At 38.6% G+C, this 20,510-nt stretch overlaps 1 protein-coding gene across 1 annotated transcript in view; it reads right to left on the reverse strand.

The window, feature by feature from the left end:
* LOC132396067 (septin-7) overlaps positions 1-20,510 on the reverse strand; it is a 122,439-nt gene that overhangs the window by 42,597 nt on the left and 59,332 nt on the right. The window contains exons 3-6 of the mRNA XM_059973433.1: positions 12,297-12,397; positions 10,522-10,656; positions 5,748-5,865; positions 4,554-4,646 (exon numbers count right to left, since the gene is read on the reverse strand). Of these exons, the coding sequence (XP_059829416.1) occupies positions 4,554-4,646; positions 5,748-5,865; positions 10,522-10,656; positions 12,297-12,397 (447 nt within the window). The remainder of the gene's footprint in view (positions 1-4,553; positions 4,647-5,747; positions 5,866-10,521; positions 10,657-12,296; positions 12,398-20,510) is intronic.

The following is a 20,510-nucleotide window of genomic DNA, read 5'->3' on the forward strand; positions in this document are numbered from 1 at the left end:
GTAAGGGTGGCTGGGGGAGCTGCAGTTATGCAATAGAGTCATTAAGCACTACAGCACAGAACAGGTCTTCCATTCCATCTAGTCTGTACTGCACTGTTATTCTGCCTACCTGCCTATCAATCGACAACTGGGTGAGAGCCCTACATACAACTTCCATCCACATACTCATCCAAACTTCTCTTAAATGTTGCAATCGCATTCACCACTTCCACTGGTAGTTCATTTCACTCACACCACCTTGAGTAAAGATGATCTCCAAAGTTTCCCCTATTTTATCTTGCATCCTTAACCTCTGCCCTCCAGTTCTCGTCTCACCCAATCTCAGTAGAAAAAATCTGTTGGCATTTATCCATCTATACCTCTCAATTTGGTGTAGCTCCATCAAATATCCCCTTATTTTCCAATACTCCAGTGAATAATTTCTTAACCTGTTGAAGCCTCCTCGATAACTTGGGTCTCCAAGTCCCAGCAGCATCCTTGTAAATTTTTTCTGCATTCTTTCAATCTTATTGATATCTTTCCTGTAGGTAGGTGACCAGAACTGCATGTAATACTTCATATTAGGCCTCACCAATGTCTTATACAACTTCAATGTAACATTCCAAACTCCTGTTCGCAACATTCTGATTTATGAAGGCTACTGTGCCAAAAACTCTTTTTGACCTTACTAACTGTGACGACATTTTCAAAGAATTATCCCTCCATTCTATCATGTTCCTCAGCGCCCTACTGTTCACTGTGCAAGTTCTACCCTGTCTTTTCTTCCGCAAACTGCAATGCCTCACATTTGTCTGCATTAAATTCTACCTGCCATTTTTCAGCCCATTTTTCTGTTGGTTCTGATCTTGCTGCAAGATCAGAAGCCTTCCTCACTGTCCATTACATCTTTAATATAGCTGGCAAACAACAACAAATCCAGCACTGATCCCAGTGGCCCACTAGTCACAAGTCTCCAGTCAGAGAGGCAAACTATTTCCTACCATTCTCTGGCTTGTTGCACGAAGCCAATGTTGAATTCAATTGACTACTTCATCCTGAATGCCAAGTGACTTAACCTTCTGGAGCAACCTCCCATGCGGGACTTTGTCAAAGACCTGCTAAAGTCCATGGAGATGACATCCACTGTCTTGTCTTCAAAAAACTGAGCAAGAGACAGCACAGTAACTGGCTGAAACGAGTATGGCCCAATGGCAAAAATTCAACAATCATGAATTGCTTTGAGTGGCTGGTAATAGATCATAAAATCCCATCTTCCAGCTACATTGGACCCTTTCCAGTTCTCCTAGCACTCAGATTGGTCCACTAATGACATCTTAGTCTCAGCCCTCCATCCAACCTGGCCCGCCTAGAAAATTATGTCTCATACGCCAGTTTGTTGTTCATCGACTTCAGCTCGGCATTTAACATGAAGCTGGTGGATATTCTGTCCTCATTGGGACTCAACACCCCCTTCGAAATTGGATCTTGGGCTTCTTGACAAAAAGATTCCAGTCAATCTGAGTTAGCAGCAACATCTCAAGCTCCATCGCACTAAGCAGTAATGCACCCCCACGGCTGTGTGCTCAGTCCACTTGCTGTTCATGCTGCTCAAACCACAAAATCAAGTTCAGTGATGATTTTACAGTGGTTGACCTCATCGGCAACAATGATGAGCAGGTATACAGTGAAGAGGTAGAGAGGCTTATCAAGTGGTGTGAGAACAATCTGAGTCTCAATGTGGACAAGACAAAAGAGATGACTGAACTTCCAGAAGGCATAGATTGACTACAACACAGTTTGACTATACTCAATGCACATCAATAGCTCTGCCATGGAAAGTGAAGAGCTCCAAGATCCTTGGTGCGCACATAATGGATGATCTAACCTGGATCCACAACACCTCTTCACGACTCAAGAAGGCACAGAAGTGTCTACACTTTGAAGAGATTGAGGCAAACAGGTTTGCCTGTCCCCATTCTAACAAGTTTCTACAGAAGAATCATCAAGACAGTCCTGCCCGGCTGCATCATTGTGCGGTACAGAAACTGCAAGGCATTGGACTGCAAGATCCCACAGAGGATAGCAAAAACTGCTGGGAGGATCACTGATCACTGGGGTCTCTCCCCCCTATATGTGACATCTACTGGAAGTGTTGCAGACAAAGGACCTGAAGCAACGCCCATCACAATCTCTTTGCCCACTATCGTCAGGAAGGAGATACAGAAGTATCAGGATTTGGGCTGCCAGACTGGTTACCAACTTTTTCCATCAGGCTACAAGACTAATGAATACCTTGCCACCACCATAGGGCAGCGAGGTTTTACTGTGCTGTGCACAACATGCATTTGATTTATATTTTATTACCATATGTTATGGGAGTATTTCACTTTACGTGCTGTGTGTGATACATGTTTTGTGGGTGCACTGTGATTTGGAGGAACATTGTTTTGTTTGATTGTACATATGCACAGTCAAGTGACAATTAACTTGAACCTGAAGCTTCCTGATAACCTTCTCGGAAAAAACTTTATAAGTTTGGTTAAATAGAACCTGCCACACACAGTCATGTTGATTATCATGAATCAGGTCCTGTCTATCCAAATGATTAGATATATTGTCCCTTTGAATACCTTCCAATAATTTATACACTACTGGTATCAGGCTCACAAGACAATCACTTCATGCCTTATACACCCTGACGACTCATTCCACCGACCCCCCCCCCCCAATTCATCTCAAGTCATAACTACCTTCACTTCTGTAATGTGGATAAGGTCATGACCTCACTACTGTTTTGCCTCAATCCTATAGCCTCTACGTCTGTTTTCCAAATAAATACAGATGCATTAAGATTTCCGCCAACTCTTTCAACTTCATGCACAGGTAATCACGCTGATCTTCAAGGTAGCTCAACTGGAGGAAATGCATTCTAAGTTACGAGTTTCAATAAATAAAGGGAAAGTGTTCCTACTGACAAGTAATTTGTAACCAGAGGACAAAAATTTTGCTTTTACTTTTGACGTAACTGTGACGTTTCAACCTGAGCACTGCGGAAGTAGCTGCAGTTTTAGATTTAGACAGACTAAGAAGAAAACAGCAAAGCAGAATAATTTCAGTGGTTGAGTTTTTTAATATACATAATATATAATGAATAGCAGTTTCTAAAGAAAAAGAACTAAAAGGAATCTATCCACTGATTACTGACTGCATTGGTATTCTTCCATTCGTTTATTTATTTATTTAGTTATTGAAGTCATCAGCAATAACTTTCCCAGCTGAAGTTTTATACTTTGACGAAATGCCATAGAGGTAATTTTTAAAAAGTCAAACTTCCCAAAAATATTAACGTTTAAACTGCTAAGCAATGACGTTAAAAGTGAATATTCTCAATGCAAAGGTGTTGCATTAGATTACAATTTTCAAAAGTAACCATTAAGAATGAATTGGTAAAACAATACAGGAAACTACAGCCAATTGTCAAACTTTTGAACAAAGTAACTACTAAACAAAATAAACTTGCTGCTCAACACAACACTCCCCTGTATTTGTGTGCTGGCAATCTCCTTGCCCATCCATTTAACTGTGATATTCTTTCTTTTCCAAACATACAGCTTGTCAGCAGCACCAAGATCTGTGGTTGGTCACATCCCCTCCCCCAATAACATCTCAGGCTCTCTTTCAATTAAGGTTTCCATCCATTATTAACGCATACATTTTATCATTCCCACTGGAAAACAAGTACAGGATCTTTTCTCATTTGAAGGCAAGAACAAACTGGGCAACAAGCCATGTGAGATTCTTCCAAGAGATCTGAGAGTAATCTGCAAATTCAAATTAAGCATTTGCAAACCAAATGACCAAAGCTGAAGTAATTTATTCTAGTTGAAATGCAATGACTTGGATAGATTTTGCCACATTTATTTTCAGTTTTAATTATCATTATCTAGTCCTGTTTCAAGCTTGTATGAACTAATTCTTTCCCCTTTCTCTCTGTTCACAGCTTAGCACATTTACCAGCCTTCTCCCTTCCATATGGTTTGCTACTAAAAATGTCATTGTTGCAGCTGCTCCTTTGGCTTTCCTCCTGTCACTATCCGGTCAAGGAGACAGTATCTTGGAACACGAGTCCTTTATAGACACAGCATGTTTCCAATGGAATTTACATTTGAGCTGATTTTAAAGCTAATAATAATTAAATTCTGCAACTTTAAGACCTTCATGTGGATGGGAAAAATGAATTGCATATTTATTATACTATGAGATTAAATATTCTGATTGTTTCTCTGAAATATAAAATCTTGTAAACACTATTGCATTTTACAAGATCCTATAACCAGGTGTAATTTAAATTATTGGCTTGTGAGCAAGCTGCTCCACTTTAAGAATTAATGAACCCACAAATAATTACCAATTGAAAACAAAATATCCCCCATCAAAATCAATGCAAAACTTTGTATTCCATTAAATATCCCCTTTATTTGAGGCTATGCTTCCTCCATATTGCCTCTTGGCCTGCTGTTGCACGCTTCAACATGGAATAGGCAGAAAGTACCCCACAGTTAATGATATCCTACCTTTATCTTTTTTACCAACTTATTTTCTTCTTCATCATCAGTTTCTGGGAATTCATAGATCTTTATTTTGTGTTCTTGGATTTCTTTCATCACCTGCAAAAGAGTAATTAGTGGAATATGATGCAAAAGCTCTAAGATTAGGTCTGTACCAGAAAGTTGATGGGCTAATTCACACTGCCGGATAAAGCCTGATAATTGAATGGCACTCTGCCAAAGTGGGTCACCCACTCCACACAGTTGATTACACTCAATACAGCTTGTTAATTCTCTGAATGTTTGCTTTGCTACATTTCTTCAAAGATATGCTGTTTAACCCACCGGGAATTTCAGTGCCGAACTGTTCCAAGCTAAGCTGGAAAGACTTTGTCCCAGACAAATACACAAGAGGATTGGAACACTGAAACACATTACCAGAATCTGAGTTTTGTTTCTTTGACTAGGAGGTCAATAACAGATGCTCAGATTTTATTTCCAGGGAAGATTTTGCTGAATTCAGTAGTTTGCTTAATATAGAAGGTTAATAGATGGCCACTACAGATGTAAACTTGGTATCTGACATGACCGTAACAGCGGAGAATATTGGAGTGACATGGAAGGGTTAGGGTATCATGGCAGCACAGTAGTTAGTGTGACACTATTATAGCTTGAGTATCAGAGTTTGTAGTTCAATTCCAGCACCGCCTGTAAGAGATTTGTATGTTCTCCCTATTACCACATAGATATCCTCCAAGTACTCCAATTTCCTCCCACACTCCAAAGACTTACTGGTTGGTAGTAAATTGTCAACGATTAGGATAAGATTATGTAGCTAGGTTGTGGGGTGGCATGGCTCACTGGGCCAGAAGGGCCTGTTCCACACTGTATCTCCAAATAAACAAATAAGTAAATAAATAAAATGACAATTATTCTATTTTATGGCACAGAAGACAGCCATTCAGCCCATCTTGTCCTGGACAGAATGAAGCACTTTTGTCATCCAGTTTACTAGATTTAAGACAGATACACACACACACAAAATGGTTTTGCCATTTTGTACAAAATGGTTTTGTAGGACAAGTCTTAGCAGGCAAAGCAACTACTGAAGCAGTAAGAATAACACTGTGCAGATTGTCATTTTCCTTTTAAAAAATCCATTCCTTCCAATATACCTGCAGTAAGAAATTTACTGAAAACTATCTGAGCCTGTCTTCTTACCTGTCTCTTGAACTGTTGGCATTCTTCTGGAGTGAGGGTGTCAGCTTTGGCAATGAGTGGAATGATGTTAACTTTCTCATGTAGGCGCTTCATGAATTCAATATCCAAAGGCTTTAATCTGCAGAAGTATTACACCTACATTAGTCAACTGTGAATACAAAACAGAGAATATTCAAGGCTGAACTACAGTGGAATGCAAAAGTTTGGACATCCTGGTCAAAATTTCTGTTCCTGTGAATAGCTAAGTGAGTAAAAGATGACCTGATTTCCAAAAGGCATAAAGTTAAAGATGACATATTTCTTTAATATTTTAAGCAAGATTACTTTTTTTAAATTTCCATCTTTTACAGTCTCGAAATATCAAAACAGGAAAAGGGCCCAAAGCAAAAGTTTGGGCATCCTGCATGGCCAGTACTTAGTAACACCCCCTTTGGCATGTATCACAGCTTGTAAACGCTTTCTGTAGCCAGCTGAGAGTCTTTCAAATCTTGTTTGGGGGATTTTCGCACATTCTTCCTTGCAAAAAGCTTCTAGTTCTGTGAGATTCTTGGGCCTTCTTGCATGCATTGTTCTTTTGAAGTCTATCCACAGATTTTTGCTGATGTTTAGGTCGGGGGCCTGTGAGGGCCATGGCAAAACCTTCAGCTTGCGCCTCTTGAGGTAGTCTATTGTGGATTTTGAGGTGTGTTTAGGATCATTATCCTGTTGTAAAAGCCATCCTCTTTTCATCTTCAGCTTTTTTTTACAGACGGTGTGATGTTTGCTTACAGAATTTGCTGGTATTTAATTGAATTGATTCTTCCCTCGACCAGTGCAATGTTCCCCATGCTACTGGCTGAAACACAAGCCCAAAGCAAAATCGATCCATCCCTGTGATTAACAGTTGGAGAGGTGTTCTTTGCATGAAATTCTGCAACCTTTTTTCTCCAAACATACCTTTGTTTATTGCAGCCAAAAACTTCTATCTTAACTTCATTGGTCCACACGACTTGTTTCCAAAATGCATCAGGCTTGTTTAGATGTTCCTTTGCAAACTTCTGACACTGAATTTTCTGGTGAGGACTCAGGAAAGGTTTTCTTCTGATGACCCTTCCATGAAGGTCATATTTGTGCAGGTGTCACTGCACAGAAGATCAGTGCACCACCACTCTAGTCTGCTGAATCTTCCTGAAGGTCTTTTGCAGCCAAACGCGGGTTTTGATTTGCCTTTCTAGCAATCCTACGAGCAGTTCTTAAAATTTTCTTGGTCTTCCAGTCCTCAACTTGACCTCCAACATTCCTGTTAACTGCCATTTCTTAATTAAATCATGAACTGAGGAAACTGCTACCTGAAAACACTTAATTTCTTATAACCTTCTCCTGCTTTGTGGGCATCATTTACTTTAATTTTCAGAGTGCTAGGCAGCTGCCCATGGCTGCTGATTGTTGGGACAAGGTTTGAGGAGTCAGGGTATTTATAAAGCTTTGAAATTTGCATCACCTGGCCTTTCCGAACAGTGACTGTGAACAAGCCATAGCCCTAACAAGCTAATTAAGGTCTGAGACCTTGGTAAAAGTTATCTGAGAGCTCAAATTTCTTGGGGTGCCCGAACTCCCAAACTTTTGCATGGTGCTCCTTTCCTTTTTTCGCTCTAAAATTGTACAAAACAAAAATAATACACTAATCTTGCTTAAAATGTTGAAAAGAATGTTTCATATTTAACTTTATGACTTTTGAAGATCAGTTCATCTTCTACTCATTTAACTATTCACAGTAACAAATTTTGACCAGGGGTAACCCAACTTTTGCATGCCACTATAGATTGATGAATGGATTCTAAAGGAATCACAAACTTAGGGGAGAGAAGGAAATTCAAGTTGAGGACACAGATTGGATCATTGATGACCTTTCATACTAGTAGGGCTGTTGACATTCCGTTCCTGCAGGTCAATAATAATCCATTATCAAGGCAGTTCATTACTCCCAACAAACACTGAAGTCCAGTGGCAAAAAGATCATGGCTGATCTTTCATCCAAAGGCCTCTTCCCTCTATGACTCCATGTCCCTTGATTCTTTGCCCTGGACTGTGTGAAGGTTCTTTCAAGTTCGAGTTGGATTTGCATTCATCCAAAGAAAGTGCAGAATATTCCATCATGTGCCTGCCCTGTGCTTTGTAGCTTTGGAAATTCAAATAATCATAATAAAAAGCTTTAACATTCAACTTTAAATTGAAAATAAACACTTCTTTTCAAATTTAATCATCTGCATTGTTTGAACTGCTGTACATGTCTAACTGTTCCTCATCTGAAGCACTTAAGACTCAACTGCCATGTTAGTCTGGAATCATATACAGCTGGACTGGGCAAGAACTGCAGATTTCAACCCCTTCAAGACACTGATTTTAGGCCTATCGCAAGCAGTGTTACAGAAGTGTCTTCTTTTAAATTGCAGATTTTATTCCTTGAATTTAACCCCCCCACCCCCGCCCCACCCCAGCTGCCATGGTGGGATCTGAACTCATTTTATCAACAGTCCAGAACTGCAGTTGCTAATTAATCTAGCTGGCCTGTGCTATTTTATATTGAATTGAAATGGAAGCCACAGTGCAACAGGTCATTTAACAACCAGAGCAACGTGAATCATTTGGAAAGGGAAGCATCACTCGAACCACGTCCCAAAATCTTCATTTATCAATGACGCCAAACCAGTGACCAGTGGGGATTTAGTAGCCAAACTGATGAAAATCTGAAGCCAAAGTTAAAATCAATCTCAAGCAGTTGATTGTCAGCGGTATTGTCAGCTATTTAAAGCAGATAAAATACAGGACATTTATCCGCAAGAATTTGGAATTGTTCCCAGCTACACCAATTTAAAGTCTTTTAAAAGTACTTTTTTTTTTAAATATGATCTGACAGAATAGTAATTCAGTTCAAAGAATGGCTGAACTTGCAGAAAACTTGTTAATCTGTATTCTTAAAATGTTATACAAGAAGTTATTAAACTAAGTGCACAGTTTGGCAGAAGGTCTGGGATCACGCAAGTTCTGCTTAAAAGAAATCAGTTATTTCCACAGGTCATTTTCATACATGGGTTCTGGTTGGAAGGCTGTAACCAAAGTAATATAACAATCTACGTCAATGATTTAAATGAGGGAATGAAATGAGATGTACTCACATTCACTGATGATACTAAGTGGCAGTGTGGGGTGAGAGATGTTTGTACAGAGACTTCAGTGGGAGGTAGAATGCAAGGCACATATTATCCAGATTGGTATTTTTAATGGTGAGAGATTAAAAGGTTCAGGTGTTGAAGACTGAATTTTAATGCACAGGTTCAGCCATTAGAAAGTTTAATAGTATGTTGTGACAGGTATGCAATGAAGGTTCACCACATCGATTCCTGAGATGGTAGGTTGATCAAAGAGGAAAAGATTAAACAAATTAGGCTTGTAATTTCTGGAATGAGTAATAAGTTCATTGAAACACCACGAGGTTTGCCAAGATGGAGCACAGCTAACATTTTCCCCACTTAGAGTTTGGAATTAATGTCTTTGGAATTCATTAACTAAAAGGCTGTGGAGGTTCAATTGCTGAGTACACTCAAGATAACATACAAAAATCTATACACAAGATGTTGGATTGGAAGACTCTCGTTACAAGGAGAGATTGGATAGGCTCAGATATTGAAGTAATGTTAAGCTTTCACTGTGGATTTGTGAAATAACCCCAGCATGAAGGAGCAAACGCAAAGAAGTGATTAGCAAGTGACATGATAGAATTGTTTGAATATATGGAATAAATCAAATATTGCCAGGACCCTTCAACTGAATGAAGGAGGAAAAGCGCAAGGTTAAACTTGATTTAGGGTTGAGCTCAGGATAGCAGAACCTCGATGACCAAAGCAAAGAAAGCATCTCTGGGTTTCCAAATGGCTTAATGGGGCAGTTATAGGTACACTAAACTTCTTTATTTTGTAAATGGTGAAGAGTTATAAGTTCTTAACATGCCAGTTTATACAAATAGAATAAGAAAATTGAACTACAACATAATGACAGGCCGAAATAGCCCTGTTGGAGTACTGACAGAATGATGTACCTAAAAGTTGAAGAATTTGAGATGAATTCCAGAAGGTTGCAAGATGATGTACTGTTCCTCAAGCTTGCATTACGCCTCAATGCAGGACACAGTGATAGATGAATAGAAAGTGAAAGGAATGGTGAATTATGGAGAGTAACTGTGTGCGTGCGGGGGGAGGGGGGGTGGAGAGAAGAATGGTAAATGCTTTGGGTTGTGACCCTACATCAGTAGTGACAGGAAAGTGGAAGTTCAGGATCACCCCTTTGGACTGAGTGCAGGTGCACCACATTGTGATCATTCAATCTGCATATGTTTTACCCAATGTAGAGGAGGCCACATCATGCACCTAAGAAGAGTGGTTTCTGAATGGTGTGAAGGGAAATGGAAAGACAAGATGTTTCACCTCCTGCAGCTGCACATAATTTTTTCTTTCCTGAACATCTTTCTGTTGCTTGAGAGAAGATGGCAGATATGATAGACACATAGGTTACAATATCTTTATGGAGGATGAGAATCATCACAGACTGAGTTGTGAGGCTTCTTTACACATTCTGAACTTTAAATTATTTTAATCCCCCTTTAAAAAAGGGTTTAATATTAACAGATTTGTCAGTGAGACCAAACAGCATTGTAAAACCAGCAGAAAAAGAATGAATTCAACAGATTAGCTATTCAGCTTTTGGAAGTTACTGCAACTGTACAAAATATTTTACCAACCCATGACCTGAAGGAGCAATAAAGTATAAACAACAGTGGACTCTGCTGTCTGGCATTTGGCGTCGATTCACACGGGATTCAGCGTTAAGGTAATCTTCAAACTTGCTGTCTATGTGATCAATGACAGGTTGCCAGCTGAAAATCAAACATTAGAAAAGTGATCAATTTATCATGGTCCCATACACTGAAACAAAGCATGGAATTTGCAATAATTATGGAATTTGTGATAATAGATAAACACAAAATGAGAAATAATCAACAAATTGTGTTACTTTTTATTTTTGTTGCAAAATGCTGTGGGGCATTGGATATAATATTACTGCAGATTTGGTTGGCAGTTACAGCAGAGACCCTCAAACTCTCCAGTCTGAGGACACCTGAACAGAAATTTCAGGTTGCAGTGCTGCCTCAATCTTCATCTGAGATATTTTCTCTGACATGCCACAATAGCCATGGCCATTGCTCATTACCTTGACTACCACTTTTCTCCAAAGAACTCTAAATCCTCAAATCCCACGCCTTCCCTGATACCCCCACTTTCTAAACCCTTTCCTACTATACAAATCTAATATTGATCCCAGCTGTTAAATAACAGAGTTGGATCACTGATAGAATGAATTAATGACAGAAAAACATCAGTACAAGTGCATCTCTACTTATAATAAGAGATTTAATAGGAAAAGGTGGTATGCATTACGGAAAACTGTGATATTGACTGTTTTCTAGCAACTCAATCTTTCTATAATGTGTGGCTGCCTATACATTATTTTCTTCTAATTTCTTTTTGACAAAGTTAACCAAAATATTATTATTTCTTTAAAACATTACTCAGAAATTCTTAAGTGACCTTCAATTTGTTTGCCTGTTCTACTTTTCACCCTGTAAACTTTGGAAATTAGAATTTTGGATCACAATCTTAAACTACAATTTAAGATTGTAGTAGATTGTAATAGCATTGCTCATCCAAACCCACACAGTTCCTTCCTTCAAATTTCTGGCTCAGTTTTGTAATCATTACCAACTAAACAACTTTCTAGTATATGCTTTCAGCAGTCTTTTCCTTGAGCTCTGAAATTCCAAGCTCCCCAAATCTCTCTCTCTATCACTCTTTCCTTCTCTAAGATGCACCTTCTAATATCTCACTTCATATTTAGTGAAAATTAAACTAGCACTCATTGTCCAATAAAGCAAAATGATTCAATAGTAATGCCAGAGTTGACAAGTGTTGTAACTACAGAGGTTCTTCAGTGCTATGAGTGCTCATGAGAAATCTTACTCCAGAAATGGAATTGACAGAAACAGGAATTATGATCAAGGTAATCTGAGATCTTCTTTGTAGTCAATGGTAGAGAGCTACCTTCTGTTCTATTTCATTGAAAATGTTATCTTCAGCTTCAAGAATCTAATCTTTTCGTGACATCTACAACAAACGTGCACATATATGTAGGGCCTTGGCTTCAAAGTACTGATAAGGATTTGATATTGAACATCATTTCATACAAACTTAGGGCTTGTAAATGCACTCTGCTCGAGCTGGTCATAAGCAGTTACCTGGAACACGAATACCCCTACAGAAGTACTTAGTTATTTGTCAAATATTCCATATAAATATAAAACCATGTAAAAACAAAGTGTTAGAAACAGTCAAACAAGAAGTCTTGCATTTGAAAAAAATATTTATTTCACAGATGCTGCTTGAACTGCTTGCTTTCAACATTTTCAGTACCTATAGTTTTGTTTTATATATATAATTGAGTACAATTTGCAGAACTTACCAGTTACTGTTGTCCACAGCATCTCCAAATCCAGGAGTATCGACTATTGTGAGTAGTAGTTGAACACCACCTTCTTTAATGAATACTTTTGACTGTTCCACCTGTTTAAAAATAAAACAGAAAAATGTAAAATTCTACAAAACACTTCAATTGCTCAAAGGGATCCTGGTTAAATCAGTGATGTTTACTTAAATAAATTTAGGACTGCATTCATTCCTAACACAGAATTATTAGAATTCTTATGAAAACTAGCTCAAGATACCTAAATATAACTATGTCATAATTTGAAGACATTGATGAGAAACTCGCATTCTTTCAATGTGCTCAAGTATCTCATGGAAACCCAATTAGCCTCGGATGTAACAAAGATTTTAAAGATTTAATCCCAATGAATATCTTCCTTACTCCACAATCAAGCTTAACTGATCATATAGGAGACAAGATCAGAATAAGGTCTGCAGGTAGTGATCCAAAGTAGAAAATGTTTAATCATAACCTTCGCTAAAATTTGCCACCATATAATTCAAGAATAGATCATTCTCAATTTCCCTTCTACTCAAAGAACATAGAGTAGTACAGCACATTACAGGCCATTCAGCCCACAATGTTGTGCCAACCCTCAAACCCTGCCTCCCATATAACCCCCCACCTTAAATTCCTCCATATACCTGTCTAGTAGTCTCTTAAACTTCATTAGTGTATCTGCCTTCACCACTGACTCAGGCAGTGCATTCCACGCACCAACCACTCTCTGAGTGAAAAATCTTCCTCTAATATCCCCCTTGAACTTCCCTCCCCTTACCTTAAAGCCATCCTCTTGTACTGAGCAGTGGTGCCCTGGGGAAGAGGCGCTGGCTGTCCACTCTGTCTATTCCTCTTAATATCTTGTACACCTCTATCATGTCTCCTCTCATCATAAGGAGTAAAGTCTTAGCTCCCTTAATCTCTGATCATAATCCATACTCTCTAAACCAGGCAGCGTCCTGGTAAATCTCCTCTGTAACCTTTCCAATGCCTCCACACTCTTACATATTATTCTCCTTGCATATTATCCAGTGTTCTGCTTCTACAAACAACAGGCCTCTCTGGGACAAATTTCCCTCACGTCCCTAGAAGAACCACTATCCAGGACAATGGAAATTACACTGGGTTTAAATTGAATATCTAGGTACATTAGTAACCAGAGAGAAAATTGAAGATTGTTTAACTACCTAGTAAAACAACAATTTCAGATGCTTTTTCTGAAATACAAGACAGATACTCAAAGTGTTCAATGCTGAATTTGACTCCTTTAGGCTAAAGACACTATCATGAGAAATTCCACGGGATTAAGATGAGTAGCTTCCAACAAATACAAACATCTTTCTTTGACTGACTCCAGCCTATGGAGAGGGTCCTTGACACCCAACCACCCCCTCCCTTTCGAATTGGCTCCAAATGGATCATCCTGGGCTACTGGTGCTAGGTTCCCAAATTTATTACAGTATGTTGCTTGTCAAGGCAATAATGCAATAGCTCATTGGGTCTACTTAAAAGATTTATTCTTATAAGTATGAGAATACTCAGGCAGCTTTCCATTTTGTCAGATACATGACACTGTTGTAGCTGCACTACAGCTTAACTTGGCAGTAGAGCACCAGTCTACTTGTGACTGGCTAAAAGCTCCCAGAATCTTTGCTGGGTCAGCGCACTAGCCATTTCCTGAATAAATTAGTTGGGGAGTGGCATAAGAGATGATGAAAAGTTCAAGAGAGTAAGTCATGAAATTCCACTCAACATCTTAGTCTGAAGATGGTTGTGAACATTTGATATGGTGGTAATGCAGCAGCTGAATTACAGAATTAACTGTATTGTCATAAAAGCACTCGTGTCCTTCAGGGAATAAAATCTGCTCTTCTTACTCTGTCTGACTTTGAACGGACTCCAGCTGGCCTCACACACCTTCTGATATAGTTCAGTAAACCAGATGAACAAGAGCAAATTGGAATGGGCAATAAACACCTTGTTAGCAACACCCAGATTCCCGAAAAATGAATAAAGATGCTACTGACATCAGTTTGCAATGACATCAGTTTGTAATAGTTGCATTTTCTTTCTTTCATAAAACATTCAAGATAGAGACAATGGAGAATTGTGGTGAGTTTTCCTTTTGTGGAGACAGCTAAATAAGTGATCTGAGAAAATAGAACTTGGGATCCTCTCAGTCAGTGATTACAAAACTGATGTGCAAAGAGATAATAAATTTTAGATGTTATTATTCCAAATATTGCTAATTCAATATCTTTAGTATATTGAATCGCTTAAATGACAATTATAGAAGCGGCTAGTGGACACGTCGGAGTTCAAATACATAAAGACAACGTGCAGCAAGTGTTTGCAACTTAGTGATCCCTTAGACCTTAAAACTCGATGTTTCATTCCAGGCTGGAAACCTGGTCCAGACAATCAAATAACTCTAATTCATTCAGGGAAATTCTTTGTTAATAGTAGGTCTGCCTACTCAGTTCCTTGTAAGTGTTGTTGAGAACATAGGTAAAGTTTTTGGTCACCAGAAGCTACAGAATTTCTTCACCCTGTGCTAATACACTGTACTCAACACAGACTAGGGTGTATTTATTATTTCTAATACAGTGGATTCCGATTAATTGGGACACATCAGGACCAGAGCATTTTGGCCCAATTAAGCAGCTGCCTTTATCAGCTGAAGTTTCATGGAAATAGTTTTAAGCAGTATTTAAAAAGTATTAAAAAAAGGCCAAACAACATAAATTCATAGTGTTCTAACATTAGAACACTATGAATACCTCTACAGTACTATAAAACTGTATTAGTTCCTACTAGTTATCGGAGGAATTTGCCCAGTGTACACTACCATGTTCATTTAACTGTAAATAAAGAAAAGCAATGAAGTCACCTTGTGCGGATAATGGACAGCAGTCATACAATGCCTTCAATGATTGCGTCCAGCAAAATCTTGATTTTTATTGCAACATTCAAGATGTTTGTCGATATCTTTAAATTCTTCAGAGCTCCTAACTTCTTGAAGTAGGAAAATCATTTCATTTTCAATTCAATTCCAGTTGTTTCTGGCATCTCCAAGCAAAAATGCTTGAAACTGCAGTAAGCAAAACAGTTCTGAATCATCTTCTTGCTTGTTTTTCACAAACTGTTAGTGATAAAAATTATTGATGTTTTGAACATAAACACTGACACTATCTAAAATCTGTTCACTGTAGTCACTGTAGTGTCTAATGACCTCACAAGTGTCACAGACGCTAGTTAGAAATCTGTCCCAATTAAGCGGCATTGTGTCCCAAATAAATGAAGGGAATCCTGGTTATTTTCTAAGTTAGTTTTGTTCCTTAATAGTTGGCCCCAATTAACCGATGGCTCAGTTAACCACAATCCACTGTAGAAAAAACCAGAAGGTATTTAATAATCTATTCGTACATGATTTCAACTAATTTATCAAGTGAGTTACAATTATTGGTTCAAATTGTTTTTGAAACAAACACAACTTGGAAGTAAGCAGTTAGGTCTTCACTTCCGTCCCTCTCCAGGATATTTCTGTCCAGAGTATACAATTTTTCTCATTCACTGCCACCTGAGTTCAATCGCATCAAAATGGAAGAATAGTTGTCCGTAATCTCATGGTAAATGCTCAAAATAATACATAGACCACTACAAGCACACTACAGGCCCTTAAGCCCACAATGTTGTGTTGATTTTTTAACCTACTCCAAGATCAACCTAACCCTTCTGTCCTACGCAGCCCTCCAATTTTCTATTAACCATGTGCCCCTAATATATGTGCCTCTACCACCACACCTGGCAGTTCCTCACATTGACTACTGTAGAAAACTTGCCTCTGACATGTCCCCTATATCATCTTAAAAGTATGCCCCGATATAACAATATTCTGAATAAATGAATAATAAAGTCAGTCAATATATGATCTGTAATAAACTGTATTCCTGAATTAAAACTGGCAGAATAAAATCAGGAATCAACTCCAATGCACTTGTCCGCTATGCTTGACATCCTCAGATCCTCCATTTCAAAACTTTGATCTTATGGATGAGACTGTGTGAGAGCACCATCTTTACAAAGCTGCAACTATTCAACAAACAGGACCATGATTTTGCAGTTGATAGACAGCTCATTACCAAGCCATTAACCAAAATTATTAGTGTAGGTATATGGTCATTGCGTTATTCTGAGAGAATAGTCCAAAGCAAAAATTGTATAAGTAATGAAAATTTAACTAGCAAATTCTGCTCTTTAAAAGTTGCAGAACTTTTCATATGGAGACCAAATGGAATATCTGACATAGTTTTGTTGCAATTTCAACTTTTTTTAAAAAAAAAGATAGATAAATTGTGATTCCCTATAGTTGTTTCAATTGCTTAAGACTCTGTAACTGAAATTTCCATCCTTCCCTCAGTTTAGATGAGCCTTCCTGTTACCACAGCTGGAACTAATAAAGAGTTGAAATACAAATAACGATTGCTAATCCTCTCACACAATGTGCGACCTACCATAAGGATAAAGATATAACCAGTAGGACAAGACACTAAGAAGAAATGTGATTCGATACTGCAAAACCAAACAGTCAATACATCATTTATGGCAAAACATGGAGATCTAGAAAACACATAAACATTCAAAGCAAAACCTCCAAACCCAGTTGAGCTTGGTTGTCACATCAAACTGAAGCAGGAACAGAATCAGGAACAAAAATGCTTCAAAGCTGCAAAAATATAGTTGTTAAATAGCAGTTTGTTCCACAAACTATATAGCTTTCGTACTCTGGCAACCAGAAATATGCCACCTAATAAAAGAGGAGCCACACTTTGAAATGTTTTTTATAAACTGTCATTTAACAAACTGATTTCAAATAGCAACACAGAACGCGAGAGGAATACATCAGATCAGGCAGCATCAGTGAAGGGAAAAGGACACTTGACTTTTCAGATTGAAACCATTCACCACGACTGCGGGGGGGGGGAGGTCAGTATACTAAGGGGTTAGAGCAAGAGCTGGCAGATCTCAACTTTCCCGTTTGTCACTTTAGCTACAGTTATTGTATCTAATTACCCTCATCAGGGAGAGAGAAGATGCAGCTTGCTACCCATTACCTGATATGAAAGAATGAATGTAATTCCATATCTACATTATTTTACCATAGTGATGAAAGAGCAAAAGCAAGGTACATGGCACAACATGGCCAGCTGAAAGCAATAGTGCTGAGCAACTAGTGAATTATGGAACTTCTATTTCTTGTGTATTTTTTTTACATCCTAAAGTTGCTTATTCAGGAGGAACAAAATATACAGCATTGAAACAATAGCACATATTCAACAATTTTACCTGTAACCTTGTTTTCACAGATTTACATACCAAAACCAATTACATAATTTAAAAAATTAAGAGTGGACCATATTACACCCCCTTCCACACAATATTCAGTGGTTACATAATTCGGATGAACTCCCTTTCAGTCATCAGACCAGACAACTAACCTTAAAATGGTCTTAACTGCTGCTTCAAACAAGAAATAATCAAAATGCTAACCTGTCAGAAAATTAAGATTACAACAGATTGGTCATTTTGGTTGAATTTTGGCTCTAACTGTTGGATTCATAGAGAAAGATGAAAGCTGCGAATAAGTTTGTGCAATCTACAAATAAAGCTTTGGTACAGTAATCAATGGCTGCATTCAGCAGCACATGAGAGGGAAGTCTCTGAATCAAGAGTTCAAAGATTTGCATCACAGATTCCATGATTCCACATTCCTTTATTTACTGAATTCAAAGGTTGGTACTACATTACACACAGCTAATTATATTTCACCCTGCTCACACCAGAATGAACAATTACCTAATCTATAAAGTACTCAACATATGATTCAATTCATGGCTCTTGATTTGATATTTCCTTGTACTTCCTACCCAGCCTTCACAACACATGCTCTACTGATGTAATCCCCTAGACTGGCTGGTTGATTCATAATATAAATCAGAAAACATTTTCCACAGCATAGCAGTTTGATTTAAAGTTAAAAGTGTCCAATGGGAAGGATTTTTACAAATTTCTCACTCCTTCCCATTGATTAACTTATAACCCATTGTCTTCTAACATTGCTTATGTTAGACTCAACCTCTCCCCATCAATTTTCACAGAGGAAATTAAAGAAACCCTACATTTATCAAGAAAGGTTTCTAAACCTCACATGTATTAGGGCCACCATACATGGGAAAAGTACAAAACGAAAAAAAAACACAACTGGAAACAATCCAGAGAATGTTCCTATAAACAACAGATTCACATAACAATCTCTGACCATATTCCATCATCTGGTTTTCACATCATTCCCATGAGAATCCTGGAAACCAGAATCCAATTCTTGGCATTCCAAGCTAACACTGTTCAAATCACAGCATTCCCCACTATCATTTTACTTCATTAAACTGCCAAATTTATATCCCTTCAGAATGTTTCCACTGAAAAAACAAACCTCATTTTTGAGATATTTTTAGCTAGTCAATGATAATCAAAGAAAATAGTTTTAGTTTAGGTCAAAGATGTTAATGGCTTAGGCTGTGGGAAATAAGATCCCTTTTTAAAAGAAAAATAGTTGACATTCATGTCACTGAACCAAGGACTGCAAACAAAGTACTATCTTAGTGTTTCCAGATGCCATTACGTGTAGTTCTGCATTTGCATAATGTTAAACCCAGTTGTTCAGACAATATATTGAAAGCAAAATCATGTCACTTTCTCTACAAGGGTTAATGAAAGGAACTGAACAACTGATGAGCATCAGTTCTTCATAAAACCAACTGAAGTACTGAATACACACACGTGTTACAACGCTGGACAAGTTATAAAAGAAACCCACAGATCAGGAAATGGTTAATCAAAATTTTGTTACGTTTATCCAAATACTGGATATTCCTTATGGCTCAGATAGGCAACTAGGTCAAAGTAACAAAGCGGCTCATTACTAAAAGTGCATGGGAAACTTGAAGCTTAAAATCAAAGTGCTTTGCTACTGCAGAAATTTGGGCTAGAATCAACAATCATTACAGAATTTCCACTGGGGAACTGGTAGCTGTTAAATAATAATTATCCTCACAGTTCCATTATTAAAGATACAGTAACCTTTATTTGCTCCCTCTGTTGAAATTTACTGTTCTGTCGAGTCAAGTACTACAATGTTCTGCCTGACTCTGTTTTAATTCCCCCCCCCCCCCACCCTGCCTTCCTATCTATAACCATGACACTTCACACACCCTGGATGTTTTCAGTGATTTCAAGTTCCCTGGCCCCTATCATCTCATCTTCACTATGGATGTCTAGCCCCCACCAGGAAGGCCTCAAAGCTCTGTTTCTTTCTGGACACCAGACCCAACCAGTTCCCTCCATCACCTCTCCTCCGTTTAGCGGAACTTGTCCTCACTCTTAATAATTTCTCCTTTGGCTCTTCCCACTTCCTCAAACAAAAGATGCAGTCATGAACACTCGCATTGGTCCCAGCTATGCCTGTGTTTTTGTCAGCAACGTGCAACAGTCCATGTTCCAAGCCCCACTTTTCCTACACTACATCAATGACTGCATTTGTGCTGCTTCCTACACCCATGTGGAACTCATCAACTTCATCCATTTTGCCCCCAACTTCCACCCTGCCCTTAAATTTACCTGTTCCATTTCCAACACCTCCCTCCCCTTTCTCGACCTGTCTCTATCTCTGGAAACAGCTCATCTAATGATGTCTATTATAAACTCATGACTCTCATAGCTACCTGGACCATACCTCTTCCCACATTGTTACTTGTAGAGGCGCCATCCTTCTCTCAATTCTTCCTTCTACACCGCACCTGTTCTCAGGGTGAGGCTTTCCATTCCAGAACAAAGAAGATGTCCTCCTTTTTCAAAGAAAAGGGCTTTCCTTCCTCCACCATCAATGCTGCCCGCAACCGCAACTCATCTATTTCACACACATCTGCTCTCACCCCAACCTCCTGCCGCCCTACCAGGGACAGGGCTCCCCTTGTCCTCACCTACCAGTCTCCACATCCAGCACATAATTCTCTGGAACTTCTGTATTCTCCAACAGGGTCCTACCACCAAGCACATCATTCCGTCCCCTCCCACTTTCTGCTTTCCGCAGGGATCACTCCCTACACGATTCCCATATCTATTCATCTGCCC

Source organism: Hypanus sabinus, chromosome 1, assembly GCF_030144855.1.
Source record: "Hypanus sabinus isolate sHypSab1 chromosome 1, sHypSab1.hap1, whole genome shotgun sequence".
Lineage (NCBI taxonomy): Eukaryota > Metazoa > Chordata > Chondrichthyes > Myliobatiformes > Dasyatidae > Hypanus > Hypanus sabinus.